Source organism: Psittacula echo, assembly GCF_963264785.1.
Source record: "Psittacula echo genome assembly, chromosome: 2".
Taxonomy (NCBI): Eukaryota; Metazoa; Chordata; class Aves; order Psittaciformes; family Psittacidae; genus Psittacula; species Psittacula echo.
In genome coordinates, this window is record NC_137737.1 from 16,636,898 (window position 1) to 16,659,729 (window position 22,832).

General features: G+C 42.8%; 2 protein-coding genes across 39 annotated transcripts in view; one reads left to right on the forward strand and one right to left on the reverse strand.

Annotated features, from left to right (window-relative positions):
* The window catches only part of HNRNPA2B1 (heterogeneous nuclear ribonucleoprotein A2/B1), a 25,088-nt gene extending 19,795 nt beyond the window's left edge, over positions 1-5,293 (reverse strand). For 15 of the 27 annotated variants that reach the window (XM_080639350.1, XM_080639348.1, XM_080639372.1 and 12 more), the window contains exon 1: positions 5,033-5,291. In XM_080639350.1, the coding sequence (XP_080495476.1) occupies positions 5,033-5,062 (30 nt within the window). In that variant the 5' untranslated portion in view covers positions 5,063-5,291. The other 12 variants (XM_080639355.1, XM_080639353.1, XM_080639354.1 and 9 more) reach the window with 9 other exon arrangements.
* CBX3 (chromobox 3) lies at positions 3,117-18,763 on the forward strand. Of its 12 annotated transcripts, none has more exons than XM_080639383.1 (6): positions 3,161-3,252; positions 7,062-7,112; positions 10,966-11,108; positions 12,518-12,683; positions 14,048-14,142; positions 15,674-18,763. In XM_080639383.1, exons 2-6 carry the CDS (start codon positions 7,089-7,091, stop codon positions 15,798-15,800), a joined length of 555 nt encoding a protein of 184 aa, XP_080495509.1. In that variant the 5' UTR covers positions 3,161-3,252; positions 7,062-7,088; the 3' UTR covers positions 15,801-18,763. The 12 variants fall into 12 exon arrangements, with proteins under 12 accessions (XP_080495512.1, XP_080495509.1, XP_080495503.1 ...); XM_080639382.1 differs by lacking the exon at positions 3,161-3,252 and adding an exon at positions 5,365-5,441; XM_080639380.1 differs by lacking the exons at positions 3,161-3,252; positions 7,062-7,112 and adding exons at positions 5,420-5,441; positions 7,627-9,052.
* The last annotated feature ends 4,069 nt before the right edge of the window (positions 18,764-22,832 follow it).

The window sequence follows — 22,832 nt, forward strand, 5'->3', positions numbered from 1 at the left end:
GGCTCAAGTTGTTGTACATGAATACCATTCATGCTACTTACCCAGGGCATTAAAAATAAGGTGTTCTGAAATCAAACATCTCAATTCTTAAAACCAATGAAAGCTGGAGCATCTGTAAAATTAACCTGGGATCTTGTACCAATGGAATTAATGGTAAACCTATACATCCTCAACAGCATTAGTACCAAAACTAAGCGGATTCCCTTTAAAATAGGGATGTAATATATATCTGCATATATGTCCAGTAATATAAATGATGCCTTTAGTAAGACTCTATTACCTTTCATAATTATTATCCCTGCATTTGTTCAGCAGAAACTTTGGCTGTCATGACAAGTATGTCATTAAAAAACCCAAGACAAATACTAAGGTATTGTATTTACTACTCTGTATGTGGTGTTATATTAAAGCAGGAAGTACAACCTTCCATCCTCTACCAATTCAAAATACTATTACTACTAACTTTTTGTACTAAGGAGGCATTGTAACTGCAGTTCTCCACACAACATACATTTTTCAATTTCACATGTCAAATAGCAGCAATTAAAGAAAGTGCACTAAAAGGCATTCCCTCACACAAAATCTAAGATTTCAGAATGTTGTTTGAAAGAATTATCCTGCTAAGGACAAGATAATGGAAATGCAATGATTACTTCAGCTTTATGCTGTTAACTAATTTTAAGTCAAGAAAACCTGCTTGGGTTTGGTTTCGTGTCTTCTTTAGGGCGGTGGCTGTATTTCAAACAACCTATGCACTGCATAGTCAGCTGTAACTAACAAACACAACATGACCTGAACATTAAGATAAATGTAAAAAGGAAACACGATAACCAATGGCAAACCATGAGATCTGGAAAATAAACTGAATAGTTCAGTGCACAAATGCTTCAAAAAGTACGAAGCAAATCAGTGCATGGACCGAAATGTTTTCTGAAGTTGTCCAGGGCAGGCCTGGTTCTAGATGCATGTAACACAAAGACAATTACTGTACCTAACACTGAATAAGGTTTTGCTCAAACACATCATGCTATTACTAGCTTGAAATGCTGCAGTGTGACACAGAAGTAAACTGTTAGAAAAATAAAACTTTTTTTCCACCCAAAGTAAATAGTGTATTTGAGAATGATATTTAAAGTCTCCTAAAAACATTTGAAATCTGCTGTTTGATGCAGTAAAGCAGCACAGAAGCAGCTAGTACTGTCATTCCCCACCCCATACATACAGGCAAAATTAGACATGAGAGTTTAAAAGCAGCAAACCCATGTTATGTCAAGTTTCCTTCACCTCATCTCTTAAAAGGAGTAAAGGATGTTGCAAGCCAGACTTGGACTATAAAGTCCCATGCAGCAAGTTATACTACCATTTATAATTTGAGTAGGCTAGCAGAAAAATAATTTTAACCAACAATACTGCAAAAAAAAAAATCCTCCCTTTAAATTATTTTGTATCTGCTGCTTGAAAATTATTAGGGACTACTTGCTACGTAAGCCTACAAAAGACACTTTTTCCTATATAATTTTTGTGTGTCTAATAAATGCATGTTTATATTCTTAAAAATTTTGCCAATCAAGCAAGTAAGTAGGCAGGTAGAATTTGTCCAGTTAAGCATTAGGTTGACCTTTGAAAACAGTTATAAACATGTAAATGAAACTCAAGGAAAGAATGGTATCTACTGGCTGAAGCAACCGCATTTGTTTTTAAAAGGACAAACACATACTACACATTACTAATAAACATTAAACAGGATAACAACACACTTTATAGACATACAAATTATTAGTAACAGCAATCTACCATGGATTAAATATTATGCAGTACATGTCCTACCCAGAACATCTAGACACCACACATCAGGACACGGCAATAACCAAATTCACACTACCAGTTCTTCAACTAAAACCACTGTGTGAAAATATTACAAACACGTTGTTCTACTGATACACACACAGCCTCTGGATGTGGAGAGACTATGCATCTTAAATGTATCAGTTTTAAGAAGCTCTGGTTAATCTAAGCATTAACCTCCCACTAGGGTCCAGAGAGCTCCGACCATCTGGTATTTATGCTGAAGCTGTAAAATGCACAACAGATATTGTAACTTCAGTCCTCTTCAGAATTCTGTTGAAAACCCTTATTTGGTAAAAACATTCCCCCCACACACCCCCTACAATCCCACCCTCACCAAAGCCCACGACGTAAAAGCTGTAAAAAAAGTCTCTTTCAAGATTTACATAGTACACTGTGGCAGGCACAGAATGCGAGAAAAAAATCTTTATGAACTCTGTAGGGTCTTCATTAGTGCATATTTCAGGCCTTCCTTCGCAGGCTTAAAGCAACACTTGAAAGGGCTGAAAAATATGCAACCTTTACTGGAAAATCACCATCAGAGCAAAAAAAAGGTGTGCACAAATACTCCAAGCTGACCACAGACTTCTTGCAGAGTTAAGAAATCAAGTAACAAAAATGGTTAACAAAGACAAGCGAGTGGGATGTCTGAATTACTATGGTGAGGCCTGCCAAAGTAAAGCTGGGTTTATTAGTCCCGTCTTTCTCCGTTTCTGTATAGATTCCACTCTAAGCGCTCCGTCAGCAGCAATACGTTCTGCAGGGCTTAGCGATGTGGCGTCCTGGTTCCCTCCCTTCCCCCGCCTATCGTTATCACGAGCGAAGTGGTGACCGTGCCGGCTCCGCCATGTGGCGGAGACCAGGAGAACAGGGCCCCGCAGCTAGGAGGGGAAAATGGCGCCCAACAACAGCCGCCGCCGCCGCCTCCAGGGATAGAGATGCGGCGCAAAGTTAACAACTTTTGGAAAGATCAAGCCCAATTGATAAAACAAACAAAAAGCCGACCACAAACAAACCAACCCACCCCAAAGCAAACACAAAAGGCCACCCGGAACAAACTCGAGCTGAACGGCAACCAAGCGCTGCGAGCCGCTTCTAGCGTGCATCTAACACGCACAGAACCAGGAAAAGGGCTCTTTTCGCCCCCGCTACACGACACGACCGCAGCTGCCTGCCCTGCCTGCCTACCTTTCCCGGCACCGGAGCCATTCTCACAGCCTGACGCACCGGCGAACCTCGACGCCGCCATTTTACCCCTCCCCTTCGCCACCGCCATTAGTAGCAGCGCCACCCCGGCAGGCCAGCTCCTCGCAGAGCAAAGGCGACCCCCGGATCGCGCACTGACTTACCTCCATTGAGCTGCGCCCCCCTCCTCCAGCGGCACCTCACCGGCACATCGGCTAACGGGTACGTTAAGCGGTTTAAAAACTCGCCCCAGGGGCTACCGCCTCCTCTCTCCGCTGCGTACTAGCCCCAACCTCCGCTTCCAGAATCTTCCTCCCCGCTTAACGCTACCTCTGCGGAAAATCATGCAGCCCACTACCCGCGGCGCACCGACCGGCAGCCCAACTTGTGCTGACAAGGATTATCCCGCTTTTAACACCCAGGCCCCCCAAAAAAATCACTCCGAACTCAAAACCAAGCGTGCCACCCTTCTTAAGAGCAACCTCTGGATTTATCCCTTTTTTACGTACCACATTCTTCATGGTTTACGTATTCCTGCTTCAGAGTACCGTACAACCGGTCAGTAATGGCTACCCTAACTGTTACGTAATTTGAAATTAAGCTCCACGTAATGCTAGCGCCCTCCTTCTCCAACCAGGTCTCGCGTCCGAGGTTTGAGTTTAAAAAAAAAATAAAAAACTAAAAAGCTTGAATCTGGAGCTTAAATATCTCCAGAGGGGCAGCAGTTCTGTGTAACGCCCCTACGTCTTTTTATCACGTAATAAAAACTCATCAACTCTGCTAGTAATGGCTGTCTCCGAAATGAGCCGAAGGAGCCGTCGTCGTCGAGCTTATCCGTTTCGACAGCCGCCGGAAAAAGCCGAAACGACAATGGAAGCTCACTCGACTCCCTTCGGCAATTTCCGGAACTTGCCGAAGATGACTGAGCAGCTGCCGGAGCCTGCTCGGCAATTTCCGGAGAATCAGACGCAGCCAAGTCCTCGGCTCTCCAGCCCGTTCGGCAATTTCCGGCAACGGAAGAGACTCGCAATACGTGCCGAAGCGACCCCGATCGCGACTGGCACCGTGTCGCTTTTTTTTTTTCTTTCCGGAAATTGCCGAACGGCCCCAAAAGCTCCAACCTCGAAGCGAGGGGTTATAACTAGCCGAAGACGGCTTCGTATTGCCCCCCCCCCCCCCCCCCTTAGCCACCTGTGGTGATGGCAGGAATCAGCCGGGCGCAGAGCGGAGCGCACCCCCGTGATCTCCCCCGGTGGCTGCCGGCCTGGCTCCTTCCCCCTCCGCCCGGGCAGGAGGAAGTGATAACTATCCAGATTTCGGCGCCAGCGCCGACACACAGCCGGGGCCCGGCAGCCAGACTTCGCCGTAGCTTGCTCCGCTCTACCCGCACCGCCGACGCCGGGCGCGCCGCCCGCTTCGGCACTCCGTTCTTCCTTCCTTTCTCCCTCCCTTCTCCCTCCCTTTTTTCTCTCTTCGGCGGCCCCGCACGCACCGCGACAAAGGGTGAGTGCTGCCGCCCCACGCACCAGGGAAATGGCGCTGGAGCTACCCCTTTCTTCCCGCCCCCTCTTCTCCCCCTCCCCCCTCAGCTCCCGGGAAAGCCAGCACGGATCCTCCGCACCCGCAGCGAGGCCTCACCAGCCGACCCCTTTCCCCACTAACGAAGAGTTTTCTGAGCTCTCCTCCACCCCGCAGTGCTTTCCGAGCCCACTTCCCTGCCCCTCGCTAATGACTAGGCCTCCCCGCCGCAACGTGGGAAATGGCCGAGCTCCAAACGCCCCCCTCGTCTGCGCCTCAAACGAGCTTCAAACCCACCCTAGCACTCCCTGCCCACCCTCCCAGCTCCCAGAGCGCGCCGGGGCCACCCTCCCGCCCTGACTGAGGGCCTCGCTCTGCTGCGGGCGGCGCCCGCTCAGGCCCAACGCGCCCTCATGGCGGCGGCCATCATGGCGGCTGCAGTTACCGGTCGCCGCGGGCCCGTTCCCCCCGCCCGCCGCCTCACCCAGTCGCTTTCTCTGTCGCCGCGAGGCATTTTCCTTCTTTTGGACGCCTGACGCGGTCCTGAGCTAGCCCCCCGTTGGAGAGACGTCTTGGCCCCCCTCCTGTGCTGGCGGCGACGACGGTAGGAGGTTGCAGCTCGCGCGTAGGCGGCGTCGTGCGCTCTGCCCCGTCAGCCGCCGGCGCGCAGTGCTCGGCCAGCCCAGCCCCGCCACCCGCCGCGCCCGCCCTGCGCTGCGCCGCCGCCCCGCCGCTCCCCACCCCCTCCCTCACTCCTTCCCTCCCTCCCTTCCTCCCTCCCCCCACCCCCCGCCTCAACCCCCCTCAGATGTCGCTGTTGCCGCCGCTGCTCAGTGCGCGCAGGGCGAGAGCGAGGAGGAGACGGCAGACGTGAACGGCTGGGCACCATTGAAGTCTGTATCCTTCTCTTTCTCTCCCTCTTTCTCTCGCTGCAGCCGCCTCCTATCCCCCTCTTCTTTCCCCATCCTCGGCTCCCCTTCCTTCTGCGCCCCAAGGCCTCGCCTGTGGGCCGCCGCGGATCTATGCGGGCACAGCCCTCCCGCCTCCCTCCCCACCCCGTTAGTACACTGCCGCTTCCTTGGCGGCGGGGGGTAACGGGCGGAGCAGTGCTGCTGGGGGGTCCGCGTCCCCGGCGGTTGCCGGCCCGCACCGGAGAGAAGGGAGGAAGGGCCCAGGGGCTAGCGGGCTTTACCGCTGGGAAGGAGGGTTGCGCCGGGGGGCGGGGGCAGCGGCACCCGCGCGGTGGCGGACACGCTCGGGAGACAAAGCCAGCCCGCCACCGTCGAGGGGCGGCCCCCGCGGTCGGGCGGCCCCGCTCCGGGAGGTGGCGGCGTGCGCCGGGCCCGGGGGAAACGTGGCGGGGTGGGGGAGGCGGTGTGGAAAGGGGCCCTGGTGGCGGGGGCGCGGCGGGCCCGTTCTCCCGGCCTTCGCCGTATGGCGGCGGATCAGCCCTGCGCCGCCCGGGGCAGCCCTTTTAGCGCGCCCGTCGCGTCCCCGCCTGCCTCACGTGCGCCCGCCTCCTCCGCAGGGCTGCCTGTGTTCTATGGGGGGTGGCATTTTGGGGGGGGGGGGGGAGGAGGTGTTGTTATTGTTGGGTTTTTTCCCCTTTTTCCTGCCTTCGAACGGGGACAAGGCAAAGCCCCTCTGCACTGGGGCCCTGGCCTCTGCCCTTCGCTCCCTTCACGTTCCCCACCGCCTATGGGGCTGCCAAAATCCACCTCCCGTGTCAGGGGAGAATTGGGGGAGGATTGCTGAATCCGGGAGGTTTCCTGGCCTTGCAGGACTCTTCTTTTGCCTTGCCCGGGAATATGGGGAATTCTAACAGTTCTATAGTTTGCAGTGGGGCGGGGACAGTACATGCCTGAGGAGGTGGCCAGTATGAGAAATGACATGGAAAAGGGGATGGATTCTGTTCAGCATCATTTCTGTAGGTTAAATATGTAGTATGTACAGCTTAGCTGAGTTAACATTGCTCTAGGACCTTGATTCTTGCAAGCTTGAGAATCAGAAGGCAACGTTATAGTTGCCTTAAGATAAATATTTGATGTTTGTAAGAATTTACTACTATGTAAGAGTAATGGGTAAATCATTATTACAACACAGATATGTAGCTGCTCCCCACCAGAAATATACCTAGTATATACCTAGGTATATCTCAATTAACTGCTAGAATCTTAACTCCTGTTTCATTGGGTTTAAGGAAATAGGCATCCCTGATGGTCCTCCCCCTTTTCCCTTGAAACATCTCTGTGCCTTAGAAGGCCTTGGGGGAAAACCCCCTTTTTTTAACCGTATATACCACTTTGTCATATCGTTTATCCTGGCTAGCATAATGGTGCATTACTGGGTTATGCCAGATGAAGTGGTAACCTACTTTTTGTTCTGGATTCAATCTTTATTAGAAACGTTGTATGCAGTGATTACATGGGGGTTGGAACAAGGACCATGCTTGTATTGGGATGCCTTTCTTTGAGTAACGTAAACTTCCTTTTAATTGTCATGCATTTTTCTAGTAAAAGCTCTGCAAGTCTGCAATAAAAATGGCCTCCAATAAAACTACATTGGTAAGTTCATGCACACCTAAAGTATGTAAGGATTTAATCAACATATTTTTCTTCAGACTTATAACTTGGCATCTCCATTTAAAAGATACATCCACATCTCCCCTCCCCAGCATTGTTCTGACCAAAATTTCAGATCCAGAAAGTAAGGCGACTAGAAAGGACATTGTCTTTGGCTTTAATAAATCTCCCATTTCTAAAGAGACTTGTTGGGAAAAAATATTAAAGGACTGCACTGTTTCATCTGCTCTACAATAGAGAACACTAAGGATTTTTTTTTATTTTTTTTTTTTTTTTAGATTCCTTTCAGCACACCATGTAATTCATCATATATGTAAAAAATAATATCCAAATCATGTATTCATTTAATTTCTCCCAGTGTACTTGGGGAAAATTAATTGCCTGAAAAAGGCAGTCTCTACAGATGAAAAATAACATTATTGGGAAATGATGTGGCGTAGTTAAGATGCCTTTTGAAATGATTTTTAACAAATAACAGTTTCTTTGAATTTCATAGGAGCAGAGATTATCAGATGTCAACCCCTCCTGGACCGTTTTAATGATGCATTCATGGATCTCAAGTCCTGTAAAGCTTTGCTTGACATTAAAATACGGACTTCTAAGGGCAGTTGGTTGCTGGTTGCCATTCAACTAATAATTATATCGTTTTATGAGAGACAGAACTGAAAAAGTATAGTGTGAGATGCATCTGAGGTTGAGGTGGGGAAGTAAGCTGAAATACACATGTACAATTCAAAATTTGGATAGCAGAACAACTGATTCATAGTGCTCTCAAAAGGCCTATACTTAAATTTACTGAAATGGTTACTGGTTGACCCAAGTAGAGATACATTAAAAACTTGTATTAACTCCTGGCTTAAAAGTGCAATGGAGTGCTTCCTTTATACTGCACAATAAGAAACTATTTTAAAAGATTTCACCAAGGTCAGTGTCTGAACTTCCTGTTAGTAATTGGTTGCCCAGTTTTCCCTAATTCAAGGAAGAGAAAGAGTTAGCCAGGCTGGGGAGGGGGTGCCTCAGGGAAAGGAAAGAATCTGTGAATGCAGTATTTTTAATCTTTTGATGTTTACAGAAGAATTTTGCTGCACAGGTCAGGAAAGGCAGTTATGGTTCCCATGGGAACTGTAACTAATTCTGCTTCATTATGTATTTGCATGCAAAACCTAAATGTATTAAGGGATAGCATAGCTCTGGAACTGTAATTCCTATTTTGTAACTTTCTCTGTGTTAAAACCCTTCACCACAGTGTCACATCAATGTTTTAATCATGCCCCTTAAAGAAAGTGATTAGCCACACACCTACAACCCTCATATGTGACTTTGGAATGCAGGAAGGGAAATGGGCCTTAGAGGATCCATTCAGTGGTCAAATGCTCAAGTTACAGCTTACATATGACTCTAGAGAAGGAAGCTTCAGGGGTCTAGTGGCCACTTCAGTCATTATCAGCGAGATTTTACATTGGCTTGTATAATCTCAGAATGTACAGGTTTTTAACAAATGTTCAGTATTTCTGCAGGCTCTGCAATCAAGTGTTACTTTAATAGGTTGGAAAGGCTCAAGAGTTCGGAAAGCAGTGCTGATGTACACAAGAGCTAATTGAATCTCTTAAATATTTAAAACAAAAAGCAACATGCTCTCAGTTTTGTTACTTCTTACTGCACTTCAAGAAAAAAATACAGATCCCCATGACATGCATTTTCTTCTGTGGAAGACTCTCTAGATACTTAAGTCTTAGAAAGTAAAAAAAAAAAATAATGTTGCTTTGATACAGAAATCCAAAACATTTATCTTTAAGTGACAAGAATTAGTGAAGCCGAAAAGCGTACCAGAAAACAATCTTCCATTGAATCAAAGAATTTTAGTGCAACGGAGAACACAGATGGAGATATTCCCCACTTGTAGCCTGCTTGCCTCATCACCAGTAATTATAATGTTATTACTATGGTATAGTGAGTCTGTCTTGTTTGGTTTTTCTTTATTTTTCTCTCTGCTTATTTCTCTCTCTTTTTTTTTTTTTTTTTTTTTGTTTTTTTGTTTGTTTTTGTTTTGTTCATGTGTTTTCCTCATTTCTGCCTGTTTCTCTTTTTCACACTTCCGTTTCTGGAAAGAAGCTACCTTCATAGAAGCGTTGGACATCTCCATGTTTTAATTTTCTTTCAATATCAGTCTTACATTCTTTTTCCTGTGGAGGCAAAAAAAGCCAGTGTGCTTAAGTTGACACTTTTCAGACATGAATGCTGTGGTCAAAATACACCTGGGATATGCAGGCAGTTAAAATCTTAATTGGAAATACATGCTCTGTTTTAGATAATCTCTCTTCTATGCTTCCGATCAAAACAAATGTTGCATGAGATATAACCATATACAGAAACTTGCTGTTTGAAAGAGAAATTTGAAACTTTTCCTCCTCTTTGTTGTTTACACCTTCAATTTCTGCTAACCAGAGTAAAGCTGTTTTGGGGAGTGGGGCGGAAATCAGTTATGAAAAATAAGGGCACAAAGACATGGCTTTGAAAAGAAAGAATTGGCCTTAAATCTTCAGTTTATAAAAAGAACAGGTTTTTGTCTAATGTACTTTTTTTTTTTTTTACCTTTCACCTTTCACCACATTGAGACAAATTCCTACAAAGTGTAAAAACCTGAGTTTCAAAATTGCTTCGCAGTATTCTCAAACCAACTCGCTTTCACTCTAGAGAGGATTAGAGAAAGGCCATCATGCAAATAGACGTGCTCTGCGATTTTTTTGCTTGTCTGTTTTCTGTTCTATAGGAAGTGCATTAGTGAGGAATTAGTTCTGTCCACTTTGATTTAGGGTGCTGCACAAGTATATGTTTTAGGAGCTTAATACTGCTCCCATTAGTTTATGGCTGCCACTTTAACAATTTCTTTATAAGGTGCAGTCCAAAATGGCAAGCAAGTTCATTTTGGTCTGCTAGTGCTCCAGCAATGTGGTACAACAACATGATAGGCTTGATCCAAACTTTTTAAGATTGCAAAAAAGGAAATTCTTAAATGTGTCCTTCTATTACTATTTAATTGTGCCTTATTAAACTGGGAATGCCTTGAGGATGATGTGGATGTAATATTTATTTTAAGAACTTTAAGAATATTATTTGAAGTATCAAATGTAAACTTAAAACGCTTATAAAGTCGCTTAAGTTAGCAAAATTTCATTTACATGTTTAGTGCTGTACTTAAGTGTAGGTGTCTTAAATTTTTGCACCTTTGTGACATCTGTTTGAATGTAAGTTGCATAGGTGCGTGGCTGAGAATGAGAAGGGACTGCAGTAATGTAATGCTCCTAGCATGCATCCTGTTCAACAGTGATGGGTTATTGTTGAGTATTTTGCTTATTCTAGTTATACATCATAAACTTTGCTCCCATCAGCTTTTCCTTTTTTTTTTTCCCTGTCTTACGCATTTCCACAGTTCCCCTACTACTTCTGTCTTATGCTGTTTCTTGCCCTCTGTCTTTTCACAGGCATAGAGTTAACTTTTAGAAGCTTTATAAATTTTTGAGCATGTAGCACTGAGAATTTTTTATACTGAAATTTATAAGGGGAGTAGAGGCACTGTGTATGGACAAAAATATTTCACCTTTATAAAACCGGTGTTGGGTATCTCATTAAGCAACTGAAAAAAACCCAAAACATTAACATGTCTTGCTCAGGTTACCTGACCACATGCACTAACGTAAAAGGAGTCTGAGCTTCTGGCTTTAGTGTGAATAAGTACATGATTCTTTGCTGTTTAGTGAGCAAAGTTGGATTTGGCCAGTGAAGTAACTGTGTAAAGCAAAAGAAAGAATAATGTCATTCTGAATTTCTTTTGTAGCACAAAATGGGAAAGAAACAGAATGGCAAAGGTAAAAAAGTTGAAGAGGCAGAGCCTGAGGAATTCGTTGTGGAAAAAGTCCTGGACAGACGTGTTGTAAATGGAAAGGTGGAATACTACTTGAAGTGGAAAGGATTTACAGAGTAAGGCATTACCTGTTATTTTTTTCTGATAGAATGCTAAATATTAACCATTTATTTGAAATAACTATGTGAAGGGGGGATTGGATGATGGTGATACATTTTAAAGAACAAGCAAAGGATGTCCGTAAATGCATGTTCAAGTGGGGCAGCTAAGTTAGACTGACAGTTATTACATATGTAGTAGAATGAATGTTACTTCCAAGTAGGAATCTTTGCAGGGATTAAGACTGTAGTCAGTTCTGAAGTGATGAATTTGAAGCAGTTTATTATTCATTTTTCCAAACTACTCTCAAATTAGGTGAATTTGCGTAAGGAATTCTGTGGCATAGTTGCATTCATTAGGCATTTTGAGTCGCTTTCACAGGGCTTACAGAAGCACAGGAAAGCCTTTTTAAGTGAACTTAAAAATTGATTGTTAAAGAAGGCACATAGCTGTGCCTCCTCCATCCCTCCCATGACACTTTCTGGCAGGCTGCTTTACTATGTGAAATAAAGGTGATGCACCTATCATTTGAACACAAGTAGTTATATGCAGTGGTATTATTGTTGTATACCTCCCAGAGCGATCACATTGCAATATCCTGCCTTCTAGCATGTGAAATTTGTGTAGTGGTAAGAGCAGAAATGCAAAACACAATGTGTTTAGTATTTGAGGATCTTACTTAAAAAATACAGTTTAGTAACTGAAAATAATTTGTAAGCATCCTGCTTGTGCAGTAGCACTGTGGCAGTACTTGTGCATGAGGACTTCTGAAGAGGTGCTTAGTTGTTGTAGGGAACATTCATGCACTTCTTAAAATTTTAGTTAACAAAATCCACACTCACTGAAATATTTGCACTGTCCATCTCTGGACATGGAACCTTTGTTCTCTCCTGTAGTCAACTGAAGGAGGAAGATAGTTCTAAGTACAGCTGAGCTCAGTGCTCAGAGAGAGCTTTTTAGTGTATTTTTCATGATAGAAGCTTAGACATACGTACACTGTTTGTGGTGAGTGTTGTATACATTCTGTTCTCTGTAAGTCTTAGTGCTCTTATCATATAGCTTGTTTGCATGGACAGTCTTTAGAGGAACCAGGGAAAGGAGTCAGTTTAAATGAACAGGTAAGTTTTGGTGGGTGGGTATTGCTTGTTTTAACTCCTATGATCCCACTGGATTATAGGAGCTAAGAGACCCGCTTGTTCTGTGTCTCCAGTTTTAAGAACATAATTTGTCAACAGTAGCAGAGCATACTAGTTTCTTTCATCAAATTTAGTACGTGAAAGTTATAAAAGATGGCAAGATAAGCATTCTTAGGTTTAAAAAACTTGCCTTACATAAAGAAAAAATGAATTAACTTGCTTAAGGTGATGAGCGATTTGGCTAGTTTTATTCCTTTCCATAGTTTTACATAACTGTGTATATGTTTCAGTGCTGACAACACATGGGAACCTGAAGAAAACTTAGATTGTCCAGAGCTAATCGAAGCTTTTCTGAACTCTCAGAAAGCTGGTAAAGAAAAAACAGATGGTGCCAAAAGAAAATCCTTGTCAGATAGTGAGTCTGATGATAGTAAATCAAAGAAAAAGCGTGATGCTGTAAGTATATGTTCATGTGCTAAGTTTTTTTTTTCTGTGTCTCTTCACTACTGCCCCACCACCACCCCCCAAAAAATCCCATTATCATTTTGAGAATGAGACCAAACATGGGTTTAAAACTGTAAAAATCTCACATCTGGAACTGTGGTTTGAAAAGAGTAATCATTCTTGGTTGTTAATGAGACTGTCCAAAAGATGAATAAAAGATGATTGATTGACATGATCACTAAAAGTTCTTGTGTTGTCCCATGATGCTTCCTGAATAATTGAAAGTAAGACTGGTTAAAAAGTTATTAATGAATGATATTAAGTGGTCATTTTTATTAGAGCAAAAGGTTCATAAATGGAACAAAGATTAAGTTCTGGTTTTGCTTTCATATTTAGCGTATGATTTTGAATAGGGGAGTGGCAGGATGGCAAAATGTGAAGATCAGGCAGTTACTTAGATTAGGACCAGACATGATAAGAGGAAGTAGAAAGGGAAGTGAAGAAAGCCTACCTTTTCTTAAAGGTCTTGCTTTCTCCTACACTTTAAATGAACAAGCAGCATGACAAATTTAGTGCTGACAAGTACAAAAGAATGCAAATACAGTAATGTGTTCAATAGTTCATGTTTTTCTCTGTAAACTAGCAATTTGAAACAAAACTGGTTGGCAGTGTCAGTAGTTTACTGAAGACAGCTGTTGGATGTGTGATTGCTGTCAAAAAGGTTTGAAGGCGTCAGAAGGAATAGTTTATTAATAATACAAAGAGTATTTTAGTTTCTGTATAAAGTCAGTTGCGTGGCTTTACCTGGTACAGCAGTGATCACTGTCTCAAAAAGGATATTGTGAACCTAGAGGAACTAATACAGGAAATAGTCATGATATTTCTTGCCACTGATGTGATCTCAGTCAGCCAAGAAAAATAGAGATATTCCCCAAGGGTGCAGTTTCACAGTTGGCTTAAGCCATCACAAGCCTGTTGTTTTGTTGAAAATGATGTGGTTTTCCCTCTTCCAGGAGTGCATTTCTGCTTTGCCTCTTTTGTTGCTTTTACAGGCCATGCTTGGGTTTTTTATCTACTATAATGGTTTTAGACCAATTGTTTCATCTATTGAGTTTTCAGAAATAAATGCTAGATAAATTTCTCTAAAGTCCTTCGTTACTACTCTATATCTGGATGGCTTGGCATGAAGGTCATTGAAAAAATAGATGTAATCTTCAGACAATAATATGTAATTACAGCTTTTATAATTATGCAAGGCTATTTTTTTTTTTCTGGTACACACACATATGTATGTAAATGAATGTGTGTATTTAGCACTAATGCCCAAGTAGAATTTCGTCTCGAACAAAATACTGATGTTCTAACTTACTCGATAGGTTGATAAACCAAGAGGATTTGCAAGGGGTCTTGATCCTGAGCGGATAATTGGGGCTACAGATAGCAGTGGAGAGCTTATGTTCCTCATGAAATGGTAAGTCTTAGATCCACAGTTCTCCATAATAAGAGAGGGCAGGCAGTTGCACTTAGGCGAATCGGGCAACTTCATTTCAGGAGTAAGACAGGAACTGGTGGTCTGCTTACTGTCCTTGTATTCTTAGAAAAACAAGGCTTCCTATAATCAGTTAGTACTTAATCACTCTTCCTTCAAAATCCAAAATAACTTTAGTTTCTGTTGGTTCAGTTTTATGGAAGTTGAAATTTAAAAGGTAAATCCTGATAAAATATGGAAAAACTAGCATTTGTATGGAAAAGCTGGATCTTGGTAATGGTTTTGCTGAGTGAATGGCAGGGAGGAATCCAGCTTTACGCATTCCACTAAGCAGGAGCCAGGTGCTGCATAGCCAACCGTTTAACTGGCTGTAGTGCCAGCTGTTCTGTATGCAACTATGTGGAACTGGAAGCAGCTAGTGGAGGAAGCTGAGGATGAGATGAAGAATAAACAATATGGAGGAGAGGTTTATTGTTATGGGCTAGAAATAGGGGAAAGCGATGGGGTGGAGTTTGTGGTGTTGGGAGGGTAGGTCAAGACCAGCTTCACTAGCTACAGTGTTGACAGAAGGGCTTCCTGCCTTGTAAAACAAGTAGAAGAAAGTCAGCACTGTTTTTCCAGTATTGAGAATACAAGAGATTGAATTGACATTTACTGGGGGTTAGATGTCATATGGTGGTGGAATGAGAACAACAATAGCTTTCCACAGCCTTTGAGAAGGGCAGAATTTTCTGAATGGAGTCAAACTGAGTGGTCTCCAGAGAAATTACTTGCCATGTGATGTGCCCAGACTGCTGAAGATTAGTTCTTTGGAAGATTCTGTCTCCCTTCTGTCTTTTTACATTCTCCCTAAATTATATGTGAAACTCAGAAGTGATGCAAAATACGGATTATGACAGTTTGGGTTTCTGCAGTGATAATTGGCAAAATGAAACAGAAGGATTTAGTTCAGTTGCAGTTTATTAGTTTTTCGTAGTTGATAGTAGGCAACAAACATAGATATAAATACGTTTGCACAAAACTGACTTGTGAAGGCAACATACACTTCAAAATGGACTCTGAAGCACGTCAGACTGGAAAGTTTATTATCCCAAGACAGCATCAAGAAAAGCAGTGTGAAGTACAGGAAGTGACTTGCATAAAGAGTAAATAGAATTTGAATGCAAATGCCCCATCTTAAAACTGATGCTAGTGATTTTTAAAAGTCTTACTATGAAGTTGTGATTATACTTTAAAAGAAAAAATCATCAAAGTTGTTGTTTCATTATATACTGCAATTGGTAACTGTATAAATGGTTCACTTTGAATAGCGTTTTCCTATAAAACAGAAAAAAATACGGGAAGGGAAGGAAGATGCAGCTATGAAACCTTACCATTAGCATGGAAATTCTTGGTATACTGAAGGTATACTGAAAACTGACATTCTTTTCAGAACTTATGACCTATCAAAAGCTGCTGTATTTACTGACTTACGATTATGCATTTTCTTAAATCCCACTCTCTTCTACATCAGGAAAGACTCTGATGAGGCAGATCTGGTGCTGGCCAAAGAAGCTAACGTGAAGTGTCCTCAGATCGTAATCGCTTTTTATGAAGAGCGACTAACTTGGCATTCATGCCCAGAAGATGAAGCACAATAATTAGTTGCATTGCTTTTTTATATATATGAATATTAAACCCGGAAATTTGATTTATTAGCAATGTGAGAAACATACATTCTAACAAGAATCGAATTTGATATTTTTTTGAAGTAGTACGTTTTGCATCAACAGCAAGTAAATAAAAGCATTCTGCAACTTGTTTCATTTATCACGAGAGAGCATTTGATACTACTTCTTCCTCCATATTAGGTAAAAGCTTTTATAAAACATTCATAAACTTCCATAGTTATTAAAGAATCATAATGAATGTTTAAACAAACTCACAGATGTTTTTGTAGTCTTCTATACTATTGATGTGCATGTATCTCCTTTACCCAAACTAGCCCTTTAAAACTGTAGAATCATTCTTTTTAGTATTTGGGATCACCTGGTCTCAAGAAGACCAGGTGGAAACTAACTTTGTAGTAATTTGAATGTTATCAGACTGTATATTGTTTACTTTATTGTAAATACTGGTGAACAGTGGTCAATAAAATAGTTTTATATTCTTCCTTTATACTGATAGGCTGTGACTCTTTTGAAGCGGTATGATATTTCTGAACTTTTGATATGTTAAGCTCTCAATTTGTAATATATTTAACTGTAAATTGTTTTTTTTTGGGGGGTACATTGATTCATGAATATTGCCCTGTTGCTACTCTGTAGTCACAATACCAGACAAATACCAGGCTTTGGTTCTTTGTATTTTTTCAGTGAATAATGCCTGAGGCATAGGGGTTTTTTCAGTCAGGAAGGGCTTGTGAAGTGAATGTGCTTTGGGTACGTGTTTGAGTCACAGATAGCAAACATACTGCTTAGTTATGGCTGTTGGTCCATAAGCCTGAGTGGCCTGTGCAGGTATACTGGGAAATATTTAACGTGTTAACAGTATTGCCTTTGCTTTAATTTCAGTGTTCATACTAGGCTATAGTGTAACTAGCAGTGGTTTTGATGGAATTATTCTTCAGGCGATAGTCTGAAGAATACTTGCATAGCTCTGTCTTTAAAAGGGAATATTTTAATGAAGTTACTTAAGTCATATACTTTAAACAAAAGGCTTTGTTTCTATTTCAGATTGAATTTTAAAATGAGTTCTATAATCAGCTGCTTGGAGAATGCCTTCAGGAAGGCAAAAATAAAGGGTGGGGAACTCAGAAGGGAAGAAAGTTGTCCTTTTCCATTCTTTATCCAGCTGCCATTCCTCTCATCACTTGTTTTCATTTAAAACACCTTCTTTTTGTTTTTTGACTGCAGTAGTATAGTTTGTCTTGAGTTGTGCCTCTCCATATGTCAATGGCCAAGCTTGTTTCAGAATTCCCCTTAATCTAAAGTTTTGACTAAAAAAAACATAGTGTAATATGCTATTGTCAACGTCACAGAATCAGAATGGTTTGGGTTGGAAAACCTTAAAGCTCACCCAGTTCCAACCCCCCTGACACCTTCCGCTAGACCAGGTTGCTCAAAACCCTGTCCAACCTGGCCTTGAACACTGCCAGGGATGGGGCAGCCAGAGCTGCTCTGGGCAACCTGTGCCACTGTCTCGCCAGCCTCCTAGTAAAGAATGTCTTCCTATATCCAATCTAAACCTCCCCTCTTTCAGTTTAAAGCCATTTCCCCATGTCCTATCCCAACATGCCCTTGTAAAAAGCCTCTCCAGCTTTATTGTAGGCTGCTTTTAGGCACTTGGAAGGCTGCTGTAAGATCTTCCAAGCCCAACTCTCATCCTGTCTTCACAGGAGAGGTGTTCCAGCCCTCTGATCATCTTTGTGGCCCTCTGGACTTGCAGAGTCCTAGGTGAGACAGTTAAGTTTGCCCAGCTATGTTTCCTTAAAAGGGTAAAAGATGGGGGTTCCTGGAAACCCTCCTGAGGAGTGAATGAAGGAATTTAGTCTGTGCTTGATGTTCTTTCAATACTGTTTAACAAATCATTACTATAACTGTCCTCACATAGTTTAAAAAGTATTTACATTGTGAATCAAAGTAAGTCACTGTAAAACAATTACAGTTGAACACTGCAGTGGCTAAACTGATGCTAAGTTACCTTTTTTTGTGGTAACTGCTTTGTCTTGTCATCATTTTTATTATTACTGGGTTTGGGCAGAATTCAGTTGCTGTTTGTGGCTCTAGGAAAAATCTCATATTCCAGTTAGTGTGGGGATTCACTTGTATCAGGTAATGCTAATTTCAGAGCTTAGCCTGTTCCTTAGACTACCCCAATATATGTGTTAAATCATTTGCAGAGTTAAGGTTTAGTTCTTTCAGGCCTATAATAGGAATATTGATGCACCTAGTACATAGGATTCTGAAATCCTTGGTTTATACCCAGTAGCTTGAGAAATACACTGGCTAAACAAGAATTGCAAAGCAGCTTGTTTTTTTCCTGCTTGCTGCTTCCACTATGAAGTGCTTTTTAAGGAGTCTTAAAACTGTTATTCTCAGTTTGCATTTTATCACCTTTGCAGTTTCTATACTTTTTTGATTTAAGTGTGGATATCAAGTTTATATGAAGTTGCTGATTTGAAGTGATAGAGGTGAATCGGTTGATTTAAATTATCAGTTATTGTAAGTGGTAGACATAGAGGTTTTTCTTGAAAGGTTGATCCTCGATTTGTAACCCTTAAAATATAGAATTGCAACAAGATACAGTTTTTACATTATATAGGTTCTTCCCTCTGGCTCTCTGTAAAAATGCACTGTATTCACGTTTAATTTTACAGCTTGTTAGACAATTAATTACAATTCCAGATTTTTACACTATGATGCTAGAAATGCTGACTGTTATTTGTTTCCTTTTTTGTCTTCTTCACTTTGTGTCAAACTGCATTTTGATAGTAATGAAATGCAACACTTTAAAGTTACAAGTTCTGTAAGATTATGCTGAATGTGCTGCATACATATGCAAGAAGTTAACAAATGTTATTAATTTAAAATTAACTGATTAAATAAATGAGGTATCTTCTGTAGTTAGTGACTTGTGCAGCGGTTTCTGGTCCTTTCTTACACAAAAACAAATTGGTTTCAAGCTGTCATTTCATGATCACTCTCTGTTGATGCTGCTGTCCCAAAAAACCCCAAACCAGTTGTGCCTGCTCCAGTACTGCTTCTCACCCTGTTTTTATGAGAAAACATAACCAGGTAGTGCTAGGTAATGCAAAATTCATCCTCTCACAGCCTAGCTCTTCTTTGTGAGGGGAAGAATAAAACTCGTAATTTGATCATTAGTATTGAATTAATTGCAAATTAAAGAGCAAGTGCTGTTAAATAGAATAAAACTTACATTCTTAGTAACTGAAAAAAAGAGGTTATCAGTATTGCAAGTGAGTATTATCAGTTCAGCACAAACATCTCTGTGCTTTGTAGTAATTCTAGATTTATGGTCCAGTTTTTTTAAAACTGTTGGACAGTTCCTTCACAACAGATCATAACACATTTAGGATTTGACATACGTTGCCATCATTTCACACGTAACTGAAAGTACATTTTTCCTTCAACTGCAAATTATTAAGCTCAGTTACTTGCCTGAATTGGGCTCCTGCACTGTAGAAGATGTCCTCCTTTCCTGTTCTAAGAGCATTCTCCAACATCCTCATAATTTTCCTTGCCATTGGTGTCCTTCGCTTTCTCTTTGGAACTTCTTATCAAAATGCCACCTTTTATTCAAGCTTTGAATTTAAACTGCCTGTGTTAAGTAAGACACATCTACTCTGCTGACAGAGGCCTCTAAACTTGGACTACCAGCCAAGCCAGATGCCTTCAAATCTGTTTCTGAGGTGCCTCCCCCAAAAAGAGAAGCTTACAAGCACAGACTTGCTGCACTTTACAAGCTGAAGTGCAATATGATGGAAATGTGGCTCTGGTTCCTGCACCAAGACATTGCAGGGTCAACTGGAGCCACATTTTTCGCTGTAGATTTGTGAAACTAGTCTTCACTAGAGCAAGTTGTCCTTTGTTTTGCAGACCAAATGTGCTGACTCACGGTTGTGGGGTTTATCTGCCTCAGATGTGTGCTGTTCACAGGCAGTTTCTGCCCCATAGTGTTTTGCTGTTCTTTGGGCTTTTAGTTGTGACAACACTTGAGAAGGGTGTGAAAGTGTTTGGTAGTATCATCATGTCAGCAGGACCTGGAAAGAGCTTCACTGCTGCTCCTTCCTAGTGGGACAATCGCAGCCATCAGCTTGGGTAACATCAGATCCTTTGGATGTTCAAATGGAAAACTTCCATATTGCAAAAACCTTTCAGGAACTCTGATGTAAGCACTCTGGGCTCTCATTGCAAATAAATGATAGATAATTTAATAAAATGAAATAATAACCTCCCCCCAGTAAAAAACCCCACCAAATTATACCAAGCAAAATTGGAGCACTTGTTCCAGAGAGAGACTTAGGCCTTTCAATTGGTTCAGCCCCATGCAAGCAGGAACAGTGCTTTTTTTTCCCCTTGTAAACTGCCATGGGATTTATTAAGGTGGTGAGAATTGGATATGATTCCCAGGGCTCCAGATGGTACCTGCCAGATGGGAGCTCGTATTCTTACGTCTAAAGATGCTGGTGTTAATGGCATGGTGTTCGAGAAAAAAATAACCTTTTGTGATGTATTTTCTTACTTGATAATGGTTTTAGTAAATGCTCAAGTACTTCCATTCATTGCAGTGCCTGCAAAATGATTTTAATCTGGTGAAAAGATGGCCCTTCTGGATATGGTATTTGATGGCAGGGTTTGGTTTGTTCCTTGGCTGAATGCGCACATCCTGCAGATTTCCTACACCAGCACAGGCATCATTGGCTTCTCCATCTGATTCCTTCTTCCCCAAAATAGTTTTCTTATTCAGGTGCACTGCTCTGCACAGAGTTCCCATTTGAAATCTATGTATTATTGCTTCAGAATCTTTGTCAAAACGCACACTGGGCCTTGTTGCCTGACTTTTTATAAGCAGGATCACTAGTGACAAGGTGTCACTAGGAAGATCTGTGTAAAGAGAAGGCTTGTTAAAGACACAATAAATCAGAGTCCTTTAGGTTGGAAATGACTCTTAAGGGTCCAACCGTTAACCAGCACTGCCAAGTCTACCACTAAAGCACTTCCATAAGCACCACATCTACACATCTTTTAAATACCTTCCAGGGATGATACTCAACCTCATCCCTGGACAGCCTGTTCCAATGCTTGACAACCCTTTTGGTAAAGAAATTTTTCCCAATATCCAGTCTAAACCTCCCCTGGCACAGCTTGAGGCCATTTCCTCTCATCCTATTGCTTATTTCTTGGGAAAAGAGACTGACACCCACCTCACTACAACCTCCTTTCAGGTAGTTGTCAAGAGTGAGAAGTGTGCCCTCAGCCTCCTTTTCTCCAGACTAAAACACTGCTGGCTCATACTCGGCTGGCTGCTGTGATGACATATATAGAGGCAGCTGGTTACAGACATAACAGGCATATTGAAGGAAACTGATGCTCTGCATGAGCATTTTTTATACAGGACAATTGCTTTTCAGGCATAACTTCTGAAATTGTTTCTCACAGTGTTTCTACCTGAAGGGAAAAGAATAGGGAAGAGCAGTATCACAGGAGCACGCATGTGCAACTATGACAGTGACAGAATGATTAGCAGGTCCTGGGGTGTTCCAGGATGTGAAGACTTGCTGTGGTTTAAGCCCAGGCTGTAAATTAGAACCATGCAGTCTACTTCCCCCCCACCTTTTCTTCCCCCCACTCCTGGAGGGACAGGGAGGAGAATCGAAAGAATGCAACTCCCACGAGTTGAGATAAGAACAGTCCAGTAACTAAGGTATAACACAAATCACTACTGCTGCCACCAATAATAATGATAAAGGAAATAACAAGGGAAGAGAATACAACACCTCACCACCCATCGACCGATATCTCGCCCCCACCCTGCAGTGATCCAGCCCTTCTGGGTAACTGTTACATCCTGGACATGACGCGCTGTGTTGTGAAATACCTCTTTGGCTAGTTTGGGTCAGGTGTCCTGTCCCTGCTTCCTCTCGGCTTCCTCTCCTCCCTGGCAGAACATGAGACTCACAAAGTCCTTGGTTAGACTAAACATCAGTGTTACCAGCTCTGTTCCCAGGCCGAAAGTAAAAACACAGCGCTGCAACAGCTACTAAGAAGGAGAAAAAATGACTGCTACTGCTGAACCAAGACAAGACTGCTCTTTCTGTAAAGGACCATGGGTAAAGGGCTGACATTGGGGCACATGAATGGACATGCCAGCCTGTGCCGAAGGACACCAATCCTGTGCCCAGCAGAGCAAAACTCATCAGAGCTTCCCTTTACCAAGCATGCGATGTGTTTCTGTAACCACTTTATTGAGCTATCGAGAACATGCAATTAGGCAGCAGGCAGGGGAGTGCTGCATTCCAGTAGTAATACCACAGGTGAACCCCCAAACTGGACACATGAATGTCACTAAACACAAGCAAATATCTAAGCACCCTGTGTAACAAAGGCAGAAGAGATTCCTGAAGTTCTTCACCTCACCAGCAGCAGCGCAGCAGCAAACGCCACGCGGTGCATTGACAAGGAATGGTGAGGAAATCGTGTCTGCTCTCTACGCGTCGGCAAAGTTCATGCAGAGGGAACCAAAACCCCGTTCTTGCACCTCTGAGATCGCCACTCTCAAAGGACTGCGCGTGGTATAAAAGCCTTTATTGAAGCAGTCTGAACACACCGATGCAGTTACAGGGACACCCCGCAGCGGTGCCCGGTGTGTGCCCGCCATGGGCAGGACCCTCCCCCTGGGCTTCCTGGGCACAGGCACTGCCTCAGGGCCAGCAGCCCAAAGGCCTTTCTCCAAGGCACGCTGGGCAAAGCGGCAGCAGCGGCAGGGCTGCGGTGGGCAGGGCTGTGGGGGCCCCGTCTCCCCCGTGTCACAGTGCCAGCACCCGCCAACGCAGCATCACAATGCTCCGGGGCAGTATAAGTCCGGCGCCCTCCCCCAGTGCTTTGGAGCTCCGGTGCCAGGCACTGGAAGGGTTCTTGCTCCCAGGCTAGATCAGGCCAGCGGCACTTTGC